The sequence below is a fragment of the Bombina bombina genome, chromosome 7 (genome assembly GCF_027579735.1).
Source record: "Bombina bombina isolate aBomBom1 chromosome 7, aBomBom1.pri, whole genome shotgun sequence".
In the NCBI taxonomy this organism is placed as follows: domain Eukaryota; kingdom Metazoa; phylum Chordata; class Amphibia; order Anura; family Bombinatoridae; genus Bombina; species Bombina bombina.
In genome coordinates this window covers 480,066,282-480,082,454 of record NC_069505.1, presented here as the reverse complement: position 1 = coordinate 480,082,454, position 16,173 = coordinate 480,066,282, and the positions used below count along the sequence as shown (strand labels likewise).

The 16,173-nt window shown below is 42.0% G+C and overlaps 1 protein-coding gene across 3 annotated transcripts in view; it reads left to right on the top strand.

Moving 5' to 3' along the window:
- The window catches only part of SAMD4B (sterile alpha motif domain containing 4B), a 118,085-nt gene that overhangs the window by 31,825 nt on the left and 70,087 nt on the right, over nt 1–16,173 (top strand). For all 3 annotated transcript variants that reach the window (XM_053721588.1, XM_053721585.1, XM_053721586.1), the window contains exons 6-11: nt 7,502–7,588; nt 7,883–8,174; nt 8,364–8,449; nt 8,604–8,704; nt 15,716–15,914; nt 16,031–16,154. In XM_053721588.1, coding sequence (XP_053577563.1) covers nt 7,502–7,588; nt 7,883–8,174; nt 8,364–8,449; nt 8,604–8,704; nt 15,716–15,914; nt 16,031–16,154 — 889 coding nt within the window. The remainder of the gene's footprint in view (nt 1–7,501; nt 7,589–7,882; nt 8,175–8,363; nt 8,450–8,603; nt 8,705–15,715; nt 15,915–16,030; nt 16,155–16,173) is intronic.

The following is a 16,173-nucleotide window of genomic DNA, read 5'->3' as shown; positions in this document are numbered from 1 at the left end:
GAAGACTGTCAGAAATCCCCACAGGGGTAGGTAAGCCATTTTTCTCAGACTCTGTATAAAATGATGGCTTAAATTAAGGGCTTAATTCTGGTTGACACTATTTTGGGCCTAATCGATTGCTTATTAGCATGATTTAAGAATGGATATGGTGTTTTTGAGACTTATAAAACGCTTATGGGGTTTTTTATTTCGCCTGGCACTTAATTAGTCACCTAATCTACCTCAAAGGCCCCATCACTCTGGAATGAAGAGGGAGGGGGCCTCATTTTCGCGCCTCAGTTGCACAGTTGTTTTTGCTAGTCAGTTCATGCAGCTTCACGTGTGGAGTCCAGTGACCTCAGAGGGGACTTCAGAGAGGCTTATTTCTTCTTCAAATAATCCCTAAGGAAGGTAAAAGCCACAGTAGAGGCTGTGGCATCGTGCTGTAATGTCTATAACCGGTTAACTGCCGTTTTTTATCTCCGGTTTGGGCATTAAGGGGTTAATTGATCTGAAAATTTGTGTGCAATCTTTTCAAAGCATTAGGATAATGTGGTGAAAATTTCATTAAGATCGGATGTTTATTTGATGGTTATTTGATGTTTTGGTAATAAAGTGTGCACTTTTATTATTTAAAGACACAGTAACGTTTTTTTCAAAAAGTATTTTTTCTTGCATTATAGTGCTGTCTAAGTCTGTCAAACATGTCTGAGCCTTCAGATAGCCCTTGTTCTATATGTTTAAAAGCCATGGCGGTACCCCCATTGAATTTATGATTGAAGTGTGCTATAGCGTCCAAGCAGTTTAAGGACCATACAGTGACACTTAAAAATGTAGCCCAAGATGTTTCTTTAGCTGAAGGTAGTGAGGATAGTACTCTATCCTCTCCTTCTGTGTCGACACCAGTTATGCCCGCGCAAGCGATGCCCAGTACCTCTAGCGCATCGATCCCTATTACTTTGCAACAGTTAGCAGCAGTAATGGATAATTCTCTTGCAGTATTTTTATCCAAACTGCCAACATTTCCAAGGAAGCGCGATAGCTCAGTTTTAAATACAGAAAATGAGCAATCAGACGCAGCGGATAATTTATCTGTAGTGCCCTCACAACAATCTGACTTGGCGGTGAGGGAGGGCCTGTCTGAGGGAGAAATTTCTGACACAGGAAAAGTTTCTCAGCAGGCAGAGCCAGATACCATAGCATTTAAATTTAAGCTAGAACACCTCCGCGCCCTGCTTAAGGAGGTCCTGGCTACGCTAGATGATTGTGACCCCTTGGTGGTCCCAGAAAAATTGTTTAAAATGGACAAATTCTTAGAGGTCCCGGTACACACTGACGCGTTTCCGATACCTAAGAGGGTGGCGGATATCGTGACTAGGGAGTGGGAGAGGCCAGGTGTACCCTTTGTTCCCCCCCCTATATTTAAGAAAATGTTCCCCATTGTTGACCCCAGAAGGGACGCGTGGCAGACGGTCCCTAAGGTAGAGGGGGCAGTTTCAACACTAGCTAAGCGCACGACTATACCAATAGAAGACAGTTGCGCTTTCAAAGATCCTATGGATAAAAAATTAGAAGGTTTACTTAAGAAAATATTTGTTCAACAAGGTTTTCTTCTTCAACCAATTTCTTGCATTATGCCTGTAACCACTGCAGCGGCTTTTTGGTTTGAGGAACTAGAAAACTCGCTCCAGAAGGAGACTTCTTATGATGAGGTCATGGACAGAATTCACGCCTTCAAGTTGGCTAATTCTTTCATTACAGATGCCGCTTTTCAGTTAGCTAAATTAGCGGCGAAAAATTCTGGTTTTGCAATCGTGGCGCGCAGAGCGCTTTGGCTAAAATCTTGGTCGGCGGACGTGTCGTCCAAAAACAAAATTGCTTAATATTCCTTTCAAGGGTAAGACCCTATTCGGACCAGAATTGAAAGAGATTATTTCAGATATCACTGGGGAAAAAGGCCATGCCCTTCCTCAAGATAGACCTTTCAAAGCTAAAAACAAGTCTAATTTTCGTTCCTTTCGCAATTTCAGGAACGGACCTGCTTCTACAGCCACTAAGCAAGAGGGTAATGCTTCCCAGTCCAAACCAGCATGGAAACCCCTGCAAGGCTGGAACAAGGGTAAACAGGCCAAGAAGCCTGCTGCTGCTACCAAGACAGCATGAAAGGGTAGCCCCCGATCCGGGACCGGGTCTAGTAGGGGGCAGACTTTCTCTCTCTTTGCTCAGGCCTGGGCAAGAGATGTTCCGGATCCCTGGGCGTTAGAAATTGTCACTCAGGGGTACCTTCTGGAATTCAAGGACCTTCCTCCAAGGGGAAGGTTCCACATTTCTCGCTTGTCTTTAGACCAGACAAAGAGACAGGCATTCTTACGTTGCGTAGAAGACCTTCTAAAAATGGGAGTGATACACCCAGTTCCAACAGCAGAAAAAGGACTGGGTTTTTACTCAAACCTGTTTGTAGTTCCCAAAAAGGAAGGAACTTTCAGGCCAATCCTGGACTTAAAAATCCTAAACAAATTCCTCAGTTCCATCATTCAAAATGGAAACCATTCGGATAATCTTACCAATGATCCAGGAGGGTCAATATATGACTACCGTGGATTTAAAGGATGCGTACCTGCATATTCCTATCCACAAAAATCACCATCAGTTCCTGAGGTTCGCCTTTCTGGACAAGCATTACCAGTTTGTGGCTCTTCCCTTCGGGTTGGCCACTGCTCCTAGAATTTTCACAAAGGTTCTAGGGTCCCTTCTAGCGGTACTAAGACCAAGGGGCATTGCAGTAGCACCTTACTTAGACGACATCCTAATACAAGCGTCGTCCTTTCACAGAGCAAAGGCTCATACGGACATTGTTCTGGCCGTTCTAAGGTCTCACTTGTGGAAGGTGAACGTAGAAAAAAGTTCTCTGTCCCCGTTCACAAGGGTTCCCTTCCTGGGAACAATAATAGACTCGGTAGAAATGAAAATCTTTCTGACGGAGGTCAGGAAGTCAAAACTTTCGAACACTTGTCGAGTTCTTCATGCCATTCCTCAGCCTTCTGTGGCTCAGTGCATGGAGGTAATAGGTCTAATGGTTGCGGCAATGGACGTGGTTCCTTTTGCTCGAATTCATCTAAGACCACTGCAACTGTGCATGCTCAAACAGTGGAATGGGGATTATGCAGATTTGTCTCCCCAGATACAAATGGACCAGAAAACCAGAGACTCACTCCTCTGGTGGTTGTCTCAGGATCACCTGTCTCAGGGAATGAGTTTCCGCAGACCGGAGTGGATCATTGTCACGACCGACGCCAGCCTCTTAGGCTGGGGTGCGGTCTGGGACTCCCTGAAAGCTCAGGGTCTATGGTCTCGGGAAGAATCTCTTCTCCCGATAAACATTTTGGAACTGAGAGTGATATTCAATGCGCTCCAGGCCTGGCCTCAGCTAGCGGAGGCCAAATTCATCAGATTTCAGTCGGACAACATCACGACTGTAGCGTACATCAATCATCAGGGAGGAACAAAGAGTTCCCTGGCGATGAGGGAGGTATCCAAGATCATCAAATGGGCAGAGGATCACTCCTGCCATCTATCCGCAATTCACATCCCAGGAGTGGACAACTGGGAGGCGGATTATCTGAGTCGTCAGACTTTCCATCCGGCGGAGTGGGAACTCCACCCGGAGGTTTTTGCCCAGTTAACCCAACTATGGGGCTTTCCAGATCTGGATCTGATGGCGTCACGCCAGAACTCCCAAGGTTCCACGTTACGGGTCCAGGTCCAGGGATCCCAAGGCGACATTGGTAGATGCCTTAGTGGTGCCTTGGTCGTTCAATCTAGCTTATGTCTTTCCACCGTTTCCTCTTCTCCCTCGGCTAGTAGCCAGAATCAAGCAGGAGAAGGCTTCGGTAATCCTGATAGCTCCTGCGTGGCCACGCAGGACTTGGTATGCAGACCTGGTGGATATGTCATCGGCTCCACCATGGAAGCTACCTTTTGAGACAGGACCTTCTAATCCAAGGTCCATTCAAGCATCCAAACCTAGTTTCTCTGCAACTGACTGCTTGGAGATTGAACGCTTAATTCTAGCTAAGCGTGGGTTCTCTGAATCAGTTATAGATACTCTGATCCAGGCTAGAAAGCCTGTTACCAGGAAAATTTACCATAAGATATGGCGGAAATATCTTGGTTGGTGCGAATCCAAGGGTTACTCATGGAGTAAGATTAGGATTCCAAGGTTACTATCCTTTCTCCAAGAAGGATTGGAGAAAGGGTTGGCAGCTAGTTCTCTAAAGGGACAGATATCCGCTCTGTCTGTTCTGTTGCATAAGCGTCTGGCAGCCGTGCCAGATGTTCAGGCGTTTGTACAGGCCTTAGTCAGAATCAAGCCTGTCTACAGACCTGTGGCTCCTCCATGGAGTCTAAATTTAGTTCTTTCAGTTCTTCAAGGGGTTCCGTTTGAACCTCTACATTCCATAGATATTAAGTTACTATCTTGGAAAGTTTTGTTTTTGGTAGCTATTTCTTCTGCTAGAAGAGTTTCTTTATTATCTGCTTTGCAGTGTGATTCACCCTATCTGGTGTTCCATACAGATAAGGTCGTTTTACGTACCAAACCTGGTTTTCTTCCAAAAGTGGTTTCCAATAAGAATATTAACCAGGAAATAGTTGTTCCTTCTCTATGTCCTAATCCAGTTTCTAACAAGGAACGTCTGTTACACAACCTTGATGTAGTTCGTGCTTTAAAGTTTTATCTAAAAGCAACTAAAGATTTCAGACAAACTTCGTCCTGGTTTGTTGTCTACTCTGGTAAGCGGAGAGGTCAAAAAGCAACTGCTACCTCTCTGTCTTTCTGGCTGAAAAGCATCATCCGGTTGGCTTATGAGACTGCTGCAAGGCAGCCTCCCGAACGTATTACAGCTCATTCCACTAGAGCTGTGGCTTCCACATGGGCTTTCAAGAATGAGGCTTCTGTTGAACAGATCTGTAAGGCAGTGACATGGTCTTCACTGCATACATTTGCCAAATTTTACAAATTCGATACTTTTGCTTCTTTGGAGGCTATTTTTGGGAGAAAGGTTTTACAAGCAGTGGTGCCTTCCGTTTAGGTTACCTGACTTGTTCCCTCCCTTCATCCGTGTCCTAAAGCTTTGGTATTGGTTCCCACAAGTAAGGATGAAGCCGTGGACCGGATACACCAATGTAAGAGAAAACAGAATTTATGCTTACCTGATAAATTTCTTTCTCTTACGGTGTATCCGGTCCACGGCCCACCCTGGCAAATTAGTCAGGTTTAAATTTATTTTTGTAAACTACAGTCACCACTGCACCCTATGGTTCTCCTTTTTCTCCTAACCGTCGGTAGAATGACTGGGGGGGCGGAGCCTGAGGGGAGCTATATGGACAGCTCTGCTGTGTGCTCTCTTTGCCACTTCCTGTAGGGATTGAGAATATCCCACAAGTAAGGATGAAGCCGTGGACCGTATACACCGTAAGAGAGAGAAATTTATCAGGTAAGCATAAATTCTGTTTTTGGTTCAGAACCTGGGTAGCGCTTGCTGATTGGTGTTTAAATGTAGCCACCAATCAGCAAGTGATAACCAGGTTCTGAAGCAAAAATGGGCCGGCTCCTAAGCTTACATTCTTGCTTTTTCAAATAAAGATACAGAGAGAACAAAGAAAATTGATAATAGGAGTAAATTAGAAAGTTGCTTAAAATTCTATGCTCTATCTGAATCGTGAAAGTTTACTTTTGACTAGACTATCTTTAAATAATAGAAGTGAATTGTTGTTTAAAACTGTACTCTGCATCATGAAAGGAAACCGTTGGATTTCATGTCCCTTTAATACTATGCTCACATATCTAAGCACTAATCAATACCTTGGAGTGCATTTCTTTCTCCTTTTCTGACAGTGGGTGAAGTAATTTGTCTCCGATGAGAAATTGGTTTTATGCAAACTTGGAAAAATCAGTGGGTGGCGCCTTCTTTTCTTCAATCGAAATCATTTACCAGGAGACGCTGCTCAGTAGTCAGAATTCATTATTTTATTCTTTGAAGATTGTATTTGCTGGACTCAGAACAGCATCAGGGTTTACTGTTCTGCTTAGGTTTCAAGTACTGTTTTCTCCTTTTGTGGGTGGGTCTTCTCCATCTCTCTCTCCATTTCTCTTCCTATTATTTGTCTTAAAGGAGCCACCTATCGCATTCTACCTTTCCAAGGTTTCATGGAATTCATATCCCATTTATGATTAAAGGGACAGTGTAGATGCAATACTTATTTATTATTTATTGTTACATACCAGATGAGCTGGTTAGAAGCTTGTAAGAAGTACATGAAACTTTTTAAAATTGTTTACTAGCAGCTGAAAATGGCCGCCAAGCTCCGCCCACAGCTTTCTTCTTGTTCAGTTAGCTGTTTTCTTGTATGACAGTTTAGCAGCGCACGTTTAATATTTTTTCAGTTATCCATTTCAAATTGCACATGAAAAAATCAGCGTGTGAGAGTAGGAAAACTTACTTAAGATTAGATTGTGATTGGAGAAACTTAAAGGGACACTGAACCCAAATTTTTTTCTTTCGTGATTCAGATAGAGCATGTAATTTTAAGCAACTTTCTAATTTACTCCTATTATAAAATGTTCTTCATTCTCTTGCTATCTTTAATAGGAGTAAATTAGAAAGTTGCTTAAAATTGCATGCTCTATCTGAATCACGAATGAAAAAATTAGGGTTCAGTGTCCCTTTAACATACCAAAATACACTCACAATAAGAGGGCGGAGTTTGGCGGTCATTTTTGTTTCCTAATAAACAATGAATATTTTAATTTAATGTACTTACAGCTTCTAGATGTGGGACCAGTTGCAGGATGCTTCTCTGGTACTGTAAGTAATCAAAATTATGTATTGGGTCTAGACTTTCCCTTTAATTATTCAATATGCCCACACATTATATTGAAGATAATCGTTAAGTAATCATCTGTTTTCATGTACATACAACTAGTTGCCCCCTTTTGCCTGTTTTATATACCTAAGCAAAAAAACAAACAAGTTATAGTTTTGTTCTTAGTGTTTGGGGAATGCAAGAAACACATTATTACAAACACAAAATGGCTTTCAACAGTCGCTTTATTACCTTGATAATACATTTTTAAAATGATTGCTTTGTAGTTTATATTGATTTGACTCAAGCAAGAGAGTGCTTAACCCCTTCCTGCCATTAGGATGGAACTTTAGCGCCATTAGGACAGCATGGAATGTCCTGAAACTATAGTTTTCCTATATGGGATCGCAGGCTGGGGAGGGGACATGCCTAGCATCATAGGCACTCTACCCCGACACAATCCATTATTGAAATCACGCGATAACCTGAACGATTGCGTGATTTATATTTTTACTCATTTGTTTACATCAGAACTTTGATCCGATGTAGACAAATTAGTCCCGGCAGGAAGGGTTTAATATTATGTCTATCTATGAAGGGGTTAATATATATCCAGATTCCACGTGGAGTCTAGTGTAACTCTTCTCTTGTCTTGCAGAATGTCACTAAAGGGGCCAGGCATAAAATTGCCTTGAGCATACAGAAGTTGCGAGAAAGGCAGAGCGTCCTCCGGTCCCTGGAAAAGGTAAACTGCTGAGTCTGTGCACTGTTATAAGCAGCCACTGTGTAGCATGTACCATGGTTAGGAAAACTGCACTCCAGTCTGTCTTGGAGCTAGGAGAAAAAAAGCGTAATAGCCTAAGGTAAATTTCAGGGGGGAAAATATTGCATGTTGCATTGTTTATAAACTATTCTGAATGAAATATTTTATGAGGTGTTTGCTTGATGGTTTAAAGTACCTTAAAGTTTGAATGAACACAACTAGATTGCAAAAAAAAGTAGATGCCTCCTCATTATATTCTGGACGCTTGCTTTCTAGGACATTTTGGAGGGGGGCAATGTGCGCAATGCTCTGCAGGAGCTTCAACAGATCGTTATCACACCCATTAAAGTTTACCAACCAAGCCAAACAGAGGGCTCTAGTACCGACTCACAGCCACGTACTAGCCAGAACCTGGCAGTAAAGGGTTCAGACGAAAATTCACCTCCTCCAGGTCTGACCACAGATGGGTACCAGCAGCAAAGCTCCTCTACATGTGACATTGAGACAGCGGTGCCACCTATTGCAGAAGGGGATATCCCGGGACAGCTCACCAGAGTCATGGGGAAAGGTAAAGTGTTGACTTTGCAGATGACTTGAGTTTAGACCTGTCTTTTTGCCTTGTATGTATCTGTTATGTCTTTGACTTTTATGTTGCTCTGATCGTCTCGATCCCCACCAATAATCCTTCAGTCTTTGACCCATTCCTGTAGATTATACAGTAACATGCCTCCTTATCTGTTGCCCTTTTTCTGTGCAGTGTGCACCCAATTGCTGGTCTCCAGACCAGATGAGGAGAACATCACATGCTACCTGCAGTTGGTGGAGAAGTGCCTGTCACATGAGGTAATTGTTATGGTGATAAGGTAGTGCTCACTTTCTTGCACCTTCGTCTTATTCATTATATCTTAGTTGGCAAGATGATGATTTTATACATCCTGTATATCTAGTGCACCAGGGAACCTTCTAATGCTTTTCAATTTTTTTCTTTTACCCGCAGGCTTTTACAGAAACCCAGAAGAAAAGGTTGCTTTCATGGAAGCAGCAAGTGTTAAAACTGCTCCGGACATTTCCCCGCAAGGCGCTGCTGGAGATGCAGGGGTACAGGCAACAAAATGGGTGCATGTGGGCAGTATGTGTATACGGCTATAGAGAGGTTTTCACTTAACGAGAAATCCTTTTCCTGCAGCCTTTTAATGGCTGTACTGTAAATTTTCCCACCTGGAGATACAACAGGGACCACCTTTTAACACAGCAGACCACCTTTAATCCCTTCCCACTAATGTTTTACTTTTAGGTGAAGTTATAAAGTGAAGAAGCCATGTACATTAAACCTCAGGTGGTTAAAGAAATACCTTTAGCACGTGCGCGAGGCACTAATATTGGTTATCAGAAAAGGATTTACCGGTAAGTAAAAATCTCGTTTTCTCTCATCCCTTTGGCAGTGCATTAATATTCAAGTCCCTATACGGTTGTCGCAAAACATTAGCCAGGGTACCGAAACTTAATATTTTCTTCCCAGGCTTGGCGTTTATTTTTTTATTACAGATAAGGAAAACACATGGGGGGAAAAAAAGATATAAAGCAGATTTTTTTTTTTTCTTCGAAAGTCTAATGCATAATACAAATCTAAAATAGGCATTGGTTTTCCAATCATTCTTGTCTTTCCCCCCATGCTTGTCTAATTTTTGGAGTTGAAACCATTTTTGAAAACCTATTCAGAAGTGTAGTTTCCTTACAGAATTGATTTGCCAGGACACAATGTCGCAAGCTGGTTATGGGCTCAGTGTAAGGGATGTGACCACTGCGTACAGTCCAAAGAAAAGAGACCTACTCAACTGATAAAGAACATGAGCTTGAAAAACATCCTCACTTGTGTGAAAGGTCAGTGACACTTAGGGTGCACTCTCTTTTTGGCTTATCTGGTCAGTGCCACTCGGGGTGCACTCTCTTTTTGGCTTATCAGGTCAGTGCCACTCAGTGCACTCTCTTTTTGGCTTATCAGGTCAGTGCCACTAAGGATGCACTCTCTTTTTGACTTATCATACCTTTCACAGAGAAGAAATGTCTTGTAGCAAATCAGGCTAGTCCTGCCAAAAAGACAGTATGTCCCCAAAATACCAGGCATCTTTCCTCTGAATAAGAAAAATAAATTCCAGTTATGGGCATCTTGCTCACATGTCCTAGATTGATGCAACTGTACCTCCCTGAATGTCCTGAGATGCTAAAATGTGCATATAAGATCTGTTGCTTTTTATTCAGCGGAAAATTGCCTGGTATTTCGGGTCTGTCTCTTTGGCAGGACCAAACTGATCTGCTACAGGGTATATCTCCTCTGTGGAAGGAATAAGATTACTGAAACATGCAAGAACGTTTTTCCAGCTCCTGTTCATTCTCAGTCTGGTTACATCTTCTTTTTTTTTTTTTTTTCTCCCCCCCCCCCCCCCACTTCACTGCATATAGTCCTTATTGTCAAGCCCTCGGGGAAGCACTACACATATCACGGAGGTAGGGGAGTCAGTTTTGAGATCTGGAAGCTAATGAATCTGCTTTTTGTCAGTTTAGTATTAAAAATAGCAAAGCTTTGGGAAGTATTGCATGTGCCTGATCTTAATTTGCCCCTCAAGGGTTAATTCCTTCAAGAGAGGTTCCTTTGCAATATACCAGACCGGTTCCAGACAGTCTAGATGTATTGGTTAGTTCAGGGCTCGTGAAACTCAGGAGCATGCGGCCACTGGCTCCTAGAATTTTACCCCTGGTTCCTAACTTTTTGGGTTATTCTCCATAGATGTATAGACAAATACCACTGTCTGGCTCATAAATGTTCTTACTGGCTCCTACATTTTAAACAGATTTGTCGACCCTGATTCTCTAAAGCTCTCTGGTGCGGCAAGATTATCTTAGAACTCTTGCCAGTACTGGAAGGTCCATCAAAACCTTTTTAGAAAGGGAGATTTTAGCTTGATAGCTGTTTATCTTGTTGGTAAGAAGACAGTAACAACTTGTAACAAACACCCCTGCTGTCACATGACACCCCGGTGTATACAAAGTGTGCAAAGTTGTTAAGGCTGTGTGAAGAACAAACTGAATGTTTTTATGCTTCTAAACCTGTTCAGGTTCTATCTTTAGAGCTACCAGAACATAGTGAAGAACAAACAAGATTTATGGAATATTCAGTGGGGTATATTTTATCCTTTGTAGGGATGCACCAAAATGAAAATTCTGGACCGAAACCGATACCAAAAATTCAGGATGCCCCTGGCCGAAAACATTTTTTTTCTTTTTTAACTACAGTGTGTGTGTGTAGAGAGCTTGTAGGCGGGAAAGCTCCAACAAATGGGCATGGTCACTTGTACCATAGGGCGTGATCTGCAGTGCAACTGGTGGAGCTCTACAAGGGAGAGCGTGGTTATAGCCAGACAACAATACGAGGTGGACATGTGTTTTGTTTTTGGGTGTAGTTATCCGTGCGATGGGCGTGGCTGCACCTGATCGTCTCTCATCGTATCTCTGCCTAGTGCCTGGTTCGGGTCTCACACTGACCCGTCAGATTATATGTCCGGAGCCCCAAATGCAGTATGCCTATCACCAGGACCACCAGACTTAGCTATGACCTTACGTGCAAGGTGGTTATAGAAAGTTACTGTGCTTTTTTGTGTACACTGTCTGGTGGGTGCTAATTTGTACCAACTGTGTGCGAGCTTGGGGCTTATGCATATATAGTGTGCACGCATATTTGCCTCAGGCGAATAGACTGTCTACGCACATGAGGCTGATGTATGAGCACTGTATGTAAGGCTTATACATATTCACTGTGTGTAATAATATCAAGTGTTTATAAACCTGTTACTTATCCTCCTTTGAATACTGTATTCAGAACTTTGGTTTCCTTCTAAAAGAAGGGCACTGCTGGTTTCATATATCATCATGTCATGGTACTTATGTGTGTGCTCTGTGTACCATGCCAGTGCTGTGCTGCTCACATTATGCTAAGGATAGACATGGAACTCAATAGAACAGGGGAGGGCTGTGCATTTTTATTCATTTTGGTCCTCTGGGCCGAAATTGGAATTGCACGTTTTCACCATAAGATCCGTTGAACGCATCCCTGTATTGTATCCTAAATATATAGAATTAGAGGAAAACCTGAGCTGAAGCCATCTGAATGTTTTGGAGTTGCTACAACAGAGTAGACCCTTTTTGCCAGAGTTGTGAAGGCCAAGCTGGCATCAGTCATCTTTAGAATAAATGTATTATATCCCGTGTGGTAGCACTGCCCTTTAGAAGAGTATAGAGCACGCGTATTTTAGTTCTGGCATTGTGTCCCAAGGTGTCATCCTTCAGAGATTATTTCATGGGATCTTACATACCCAAGGTTTTAAAGGGACACACAAGTCAAAGATAAACTTTCATGATACAGATAGAGCAGCAATGTTAATCAACTTTCCATTTTTCATATAACTGTGTGTAATAGACATCACTATAAAGAATAATATGCACAGCTACTGATATAAAAATCCAGTTTAACCCCTTGAGTGCTAATGATGGCTCTGAGCCGTCAGTTTCCCACTCTGGTGCTAATGATGGCTCAGAGACGTCACTAGCACTCTCCCACCTTGAGGGAGATCTGGGTGCTCCCACTCACTCCTACCCCGGCGATCGGGCCTGCATAGTGACGGGCATCGCCAGGGCTTCACGTTATGCGCAGTGACGTCACACGCAATAACGTGATGACGTCACCGCGCAACTTTTTTTATACTTAACAATGCTAAGTATGGGAGCAGGAGGCATGCTGCTTAGAAGTCTGTATCTCAGGCATCTAAGCAGCTACAGACCCCCAAGACCCACCATTGGAAAGGTAATCATCTAACCGTGTAAGTCTTGGGGGTCTGGAAAAAAACTTAAAAAATGTTAGCACCCAGGTGGGAAAGTGCTTAGCACTCAAAGGGTTAAACCAGTTTAAAAACTTACTTAGAAGCTCCCTGTTTAGCTCTGTTGATGAGGTTAGTCTAGAACACCCACTGCAAGTGGTTCTATAGCAAAAAGAGCAGACGCTCCCCCCCCCTTCTCTGCATATGAAAAGACCCTTTACACAAACAGGAGCAAGCAAGCAAAACTGCCTGGAAACAGATTTGTGTGTCCTTGGTTTCCTTTTTTGGCCGTTCACTTTGGCAGGAATTAGTAAACTTTATTAACACATTATTATTATTCCTAACCTGCAGATAACCGACCTTTTTTTATCGTTATTATGTCTATATAATTTGATATTTATTGGACGTTTACAGTTCGTTTGCATATTAGGTTTGTCTCTCATTGCTAGTACATCTCATTGGAGACTAATTCCTGAGAGAAGCTACACCTAAAATAGTTTTTCCCTGTGCTGCTTGTTACCGTAGAAACCATTCCTACCACACTTGCACAGAGCACTGTTTTAAAGTATTGTTTCTCTAAGCTGTTACAGCATCTGTTTGGCTGTAATAGTCATTTGCTGCAGCCTTCACTTGGGGGAATACCTGAGTCCAAAGGCTAAGTATTAAAGAGACAGTAAACACCAAAAATGTTATTGTTTAAAAAAGATAGATAATCCCTTTTATTTACCTTTCCCCAGTTTTGCATAACCAACACTGTTATAGAAATATACTTTTTACCTCTGTGATTACCTTGTATCTAAGCTTCCGCAGACTGCCCCCTTAGCTCAGATCTTTTCACAGACTTGTGTTTCAGGCAATCAGTGCTGACTCTTGAATAACTCCACTGGCGTGAGCACAATGTTATTTATATGAAACACATGAACTAACGCCCCCTCTAGCTGTGAAAAACTGTCAAATGCATTCAGATAAGAGGCGGCCTTCCAGGGTTAGAAATTAGCATATCAGCCTACCTAGGTTTAGCTTTCAACTAAGAATACCAAGAGAACAAAGCAAATTTGATGATAAAAGTAAATTGGAAAGTTGTTTAAAATGACAACCCCTATCTGAATCATGAAAGTTTAATTTGGACTTTACTATCCCTTTAAATATTCTGTTATAAATGTTGTATATTTGAAAGGTGTTCTGCTTTATTGTTGGTAAGTCGTATGCTCGTGACATTCTCAGCAGACAGTGCTAACAGCCGCATCTGATACAGATGTACTTGCCATGACATCAGAACATGTAAATGTAAGCTTGTTAAAATCTGTAACTTTAATTTTATTTTGGTGAAGCACGGTTAATCCATGCAACAAATGTCCGTTATTTCTCATCCTCTTTACCTGCATATTATGAAGCAAAGCAGGTCTTCAGTTTGGTGTGGGTCAGATGCACTGATCACTTGTAACTAAAGTCTGTTACAAAGAAGGTTCCTTGTGTCCTGTCAAATTTAAGGTCTGAGAATTTCGCAACATTATCCAGGACATGATCAAGAATTTTACATTTCAAGAGTGCAGTGATGCCCCATCTTTTTAATATGAAATTTGGAAACTGCTCAGTTCGTGACGGTGATAGAGATGAGTTTTGGACAACTCGATGGACTTCTGTCTTCTCTTAACCTCATCTAATATGTTACTATGTAACTTCATTACAGATAAGATCTATTTTTTGTGTGTTTTCTTTTCAAAATAGTTGTTGCCTTTTATTAACTGGCTAAACAACTGCAAGTGTTCACCAAGGCCCTATATCAGGGGAGGTGAACCTTAGCACACTCACCCTAGTCTACCTTCGTGCTGCCTAAGGCTTGCACTATTATTTGGAAACACATTAAAGGAACACTAAACCCAATTTGTTTCTTTAATTATTCAGATAGGGCGTGTAATTTTAAACAACTTTCCAATTTACTTTTATCATCAAGTTTGCTTTGTTCTCTTGGTATTCTTAGTTGAAAGCTAAACCTAGGAAGTTCATATGTTAATATCTTAGACCTTGAAGGCCGCCTCCTAATCTGAAAGATTAGAATCATATAGATAACATTGAGCTCACGCACGTGAAGTTACCTAGAAGTCAGCACTGATTGGCTCAAATGCAAGCCTGTTAAAAGCACTGAGATAAGGAGACAGTCTGCAGAGGCTTAGATACAAGGTAATCACAGAGGTAAAAAGTGTATTAATATAACTGTTGGTTCTGCAAATCTGGGGAATGGGTAATAAAGGGATTATCTATCTTTTTAAACAACAAAAATTCTGTTGTTGGCTGTCCCTTTTAGCAACTTTCTAACTTACTCCTATTATCAATTTTTCATCTTTCTTTTGCTATCTTTAGTTAAAAAGCAGGAATTTAAAGCTTAAGAGCCGTCCCATTTTAGGTTCAACACTCTGGATAGCGCTTGCTTATTGGCGGCTACATTTTGCCACCAATAAGCAACCATAACCCAGGTTCTGAACTAAATATGGGCTGGCTCCTACGCTATGCATTCCTGTTTTTTAAATAAAGATAGCAAGAGAACAAATACAAATTTATAGTAGGAGTAAATTAGAAAGTTGCTTAAAATTGTTGCTCTATCTGAACCATTAAAGGGAAAATTGTGGGTCTGTAGTATCCCTTTAAGGAAAAACAATTACAGTACACTACCCCTTTACGCTAAAGTTTGGAAAACGTGTTCTAAACTTATTTCAATTAGAAATTGGCTCCTTGTCCTAACTAAGGGTTTTCTGCTCTTTTGGGTGGTGAAAACCCCCCAAAACTGTAACTTTTTAAAATAAAATAATAATAACTTACACATTAATAATGAAATATATAATTCTTAGTAGTAGGGGGTGGAATCTATGTTTTGAGAACCTATTTTAGTAAGCACTTTATACCTATGCTTGCTCAGATTTCCTTGCCCTGGAGATGTATAATTCAGTCTTTCTCATTTCTGCAGCTATTCATAACCGGTAGTGGCTTTAAGCAGGTGGCCAGATATGGGACAATCTTTGGCAACCTCTTAGTTTCCCCAGCTTGGATGAGTTAATGTTAATGCACTGCCACAGGGATGATGTGGAAGTATAGCTTGTGTGGGCATAGAGAAGATTGAGGGTGGGAATTGTCTGTATGTACATTAGTGCGTGTGTGTTTATGGTTGTTATATGTGTGTTGCTGTATAATGTGCATCTCTTTGCATTTAGGTTCTGAAATAACAGATTTTTGTTTCGTTCTGCAGCTGGGCCTTTGCTTCCAATTCCCTCCCCATAGCTGGATCTGTGGGGGTGTCCTTGGCAAGGAGGGGCCAACGCCCATTTCAGATGCCTCCCCGGCCTGTTCCACCATCACGGATTGGAGTAATAAGTCCGGGATCTATTGGGGGCGTCTCTCCGCGGCATGCACTTAGTAACCCAAGCGCTGGGAGCCAGGGGAGGCAGGTGAGAATAGAAAAGCTTGAGCCTAAGGATGTGGATGACTAGTTTATCCAGATCCATTGACTTCTAACTGATCAAGGGATGGATATAGACTATTTCCCTTTGTCATGCCTTTGCAGAGCCTGTGGTTTGCCAACCCTGGGGGCAGTAACAGCATGCCATGCCAGAGTCACACCTCTGTGCAGCGCACACACTCGCTACCAGTGCACACGTCCCCACAGAGCATCCTGAAGTTTACTCCTGGTGAGTTACATTGTCCCTG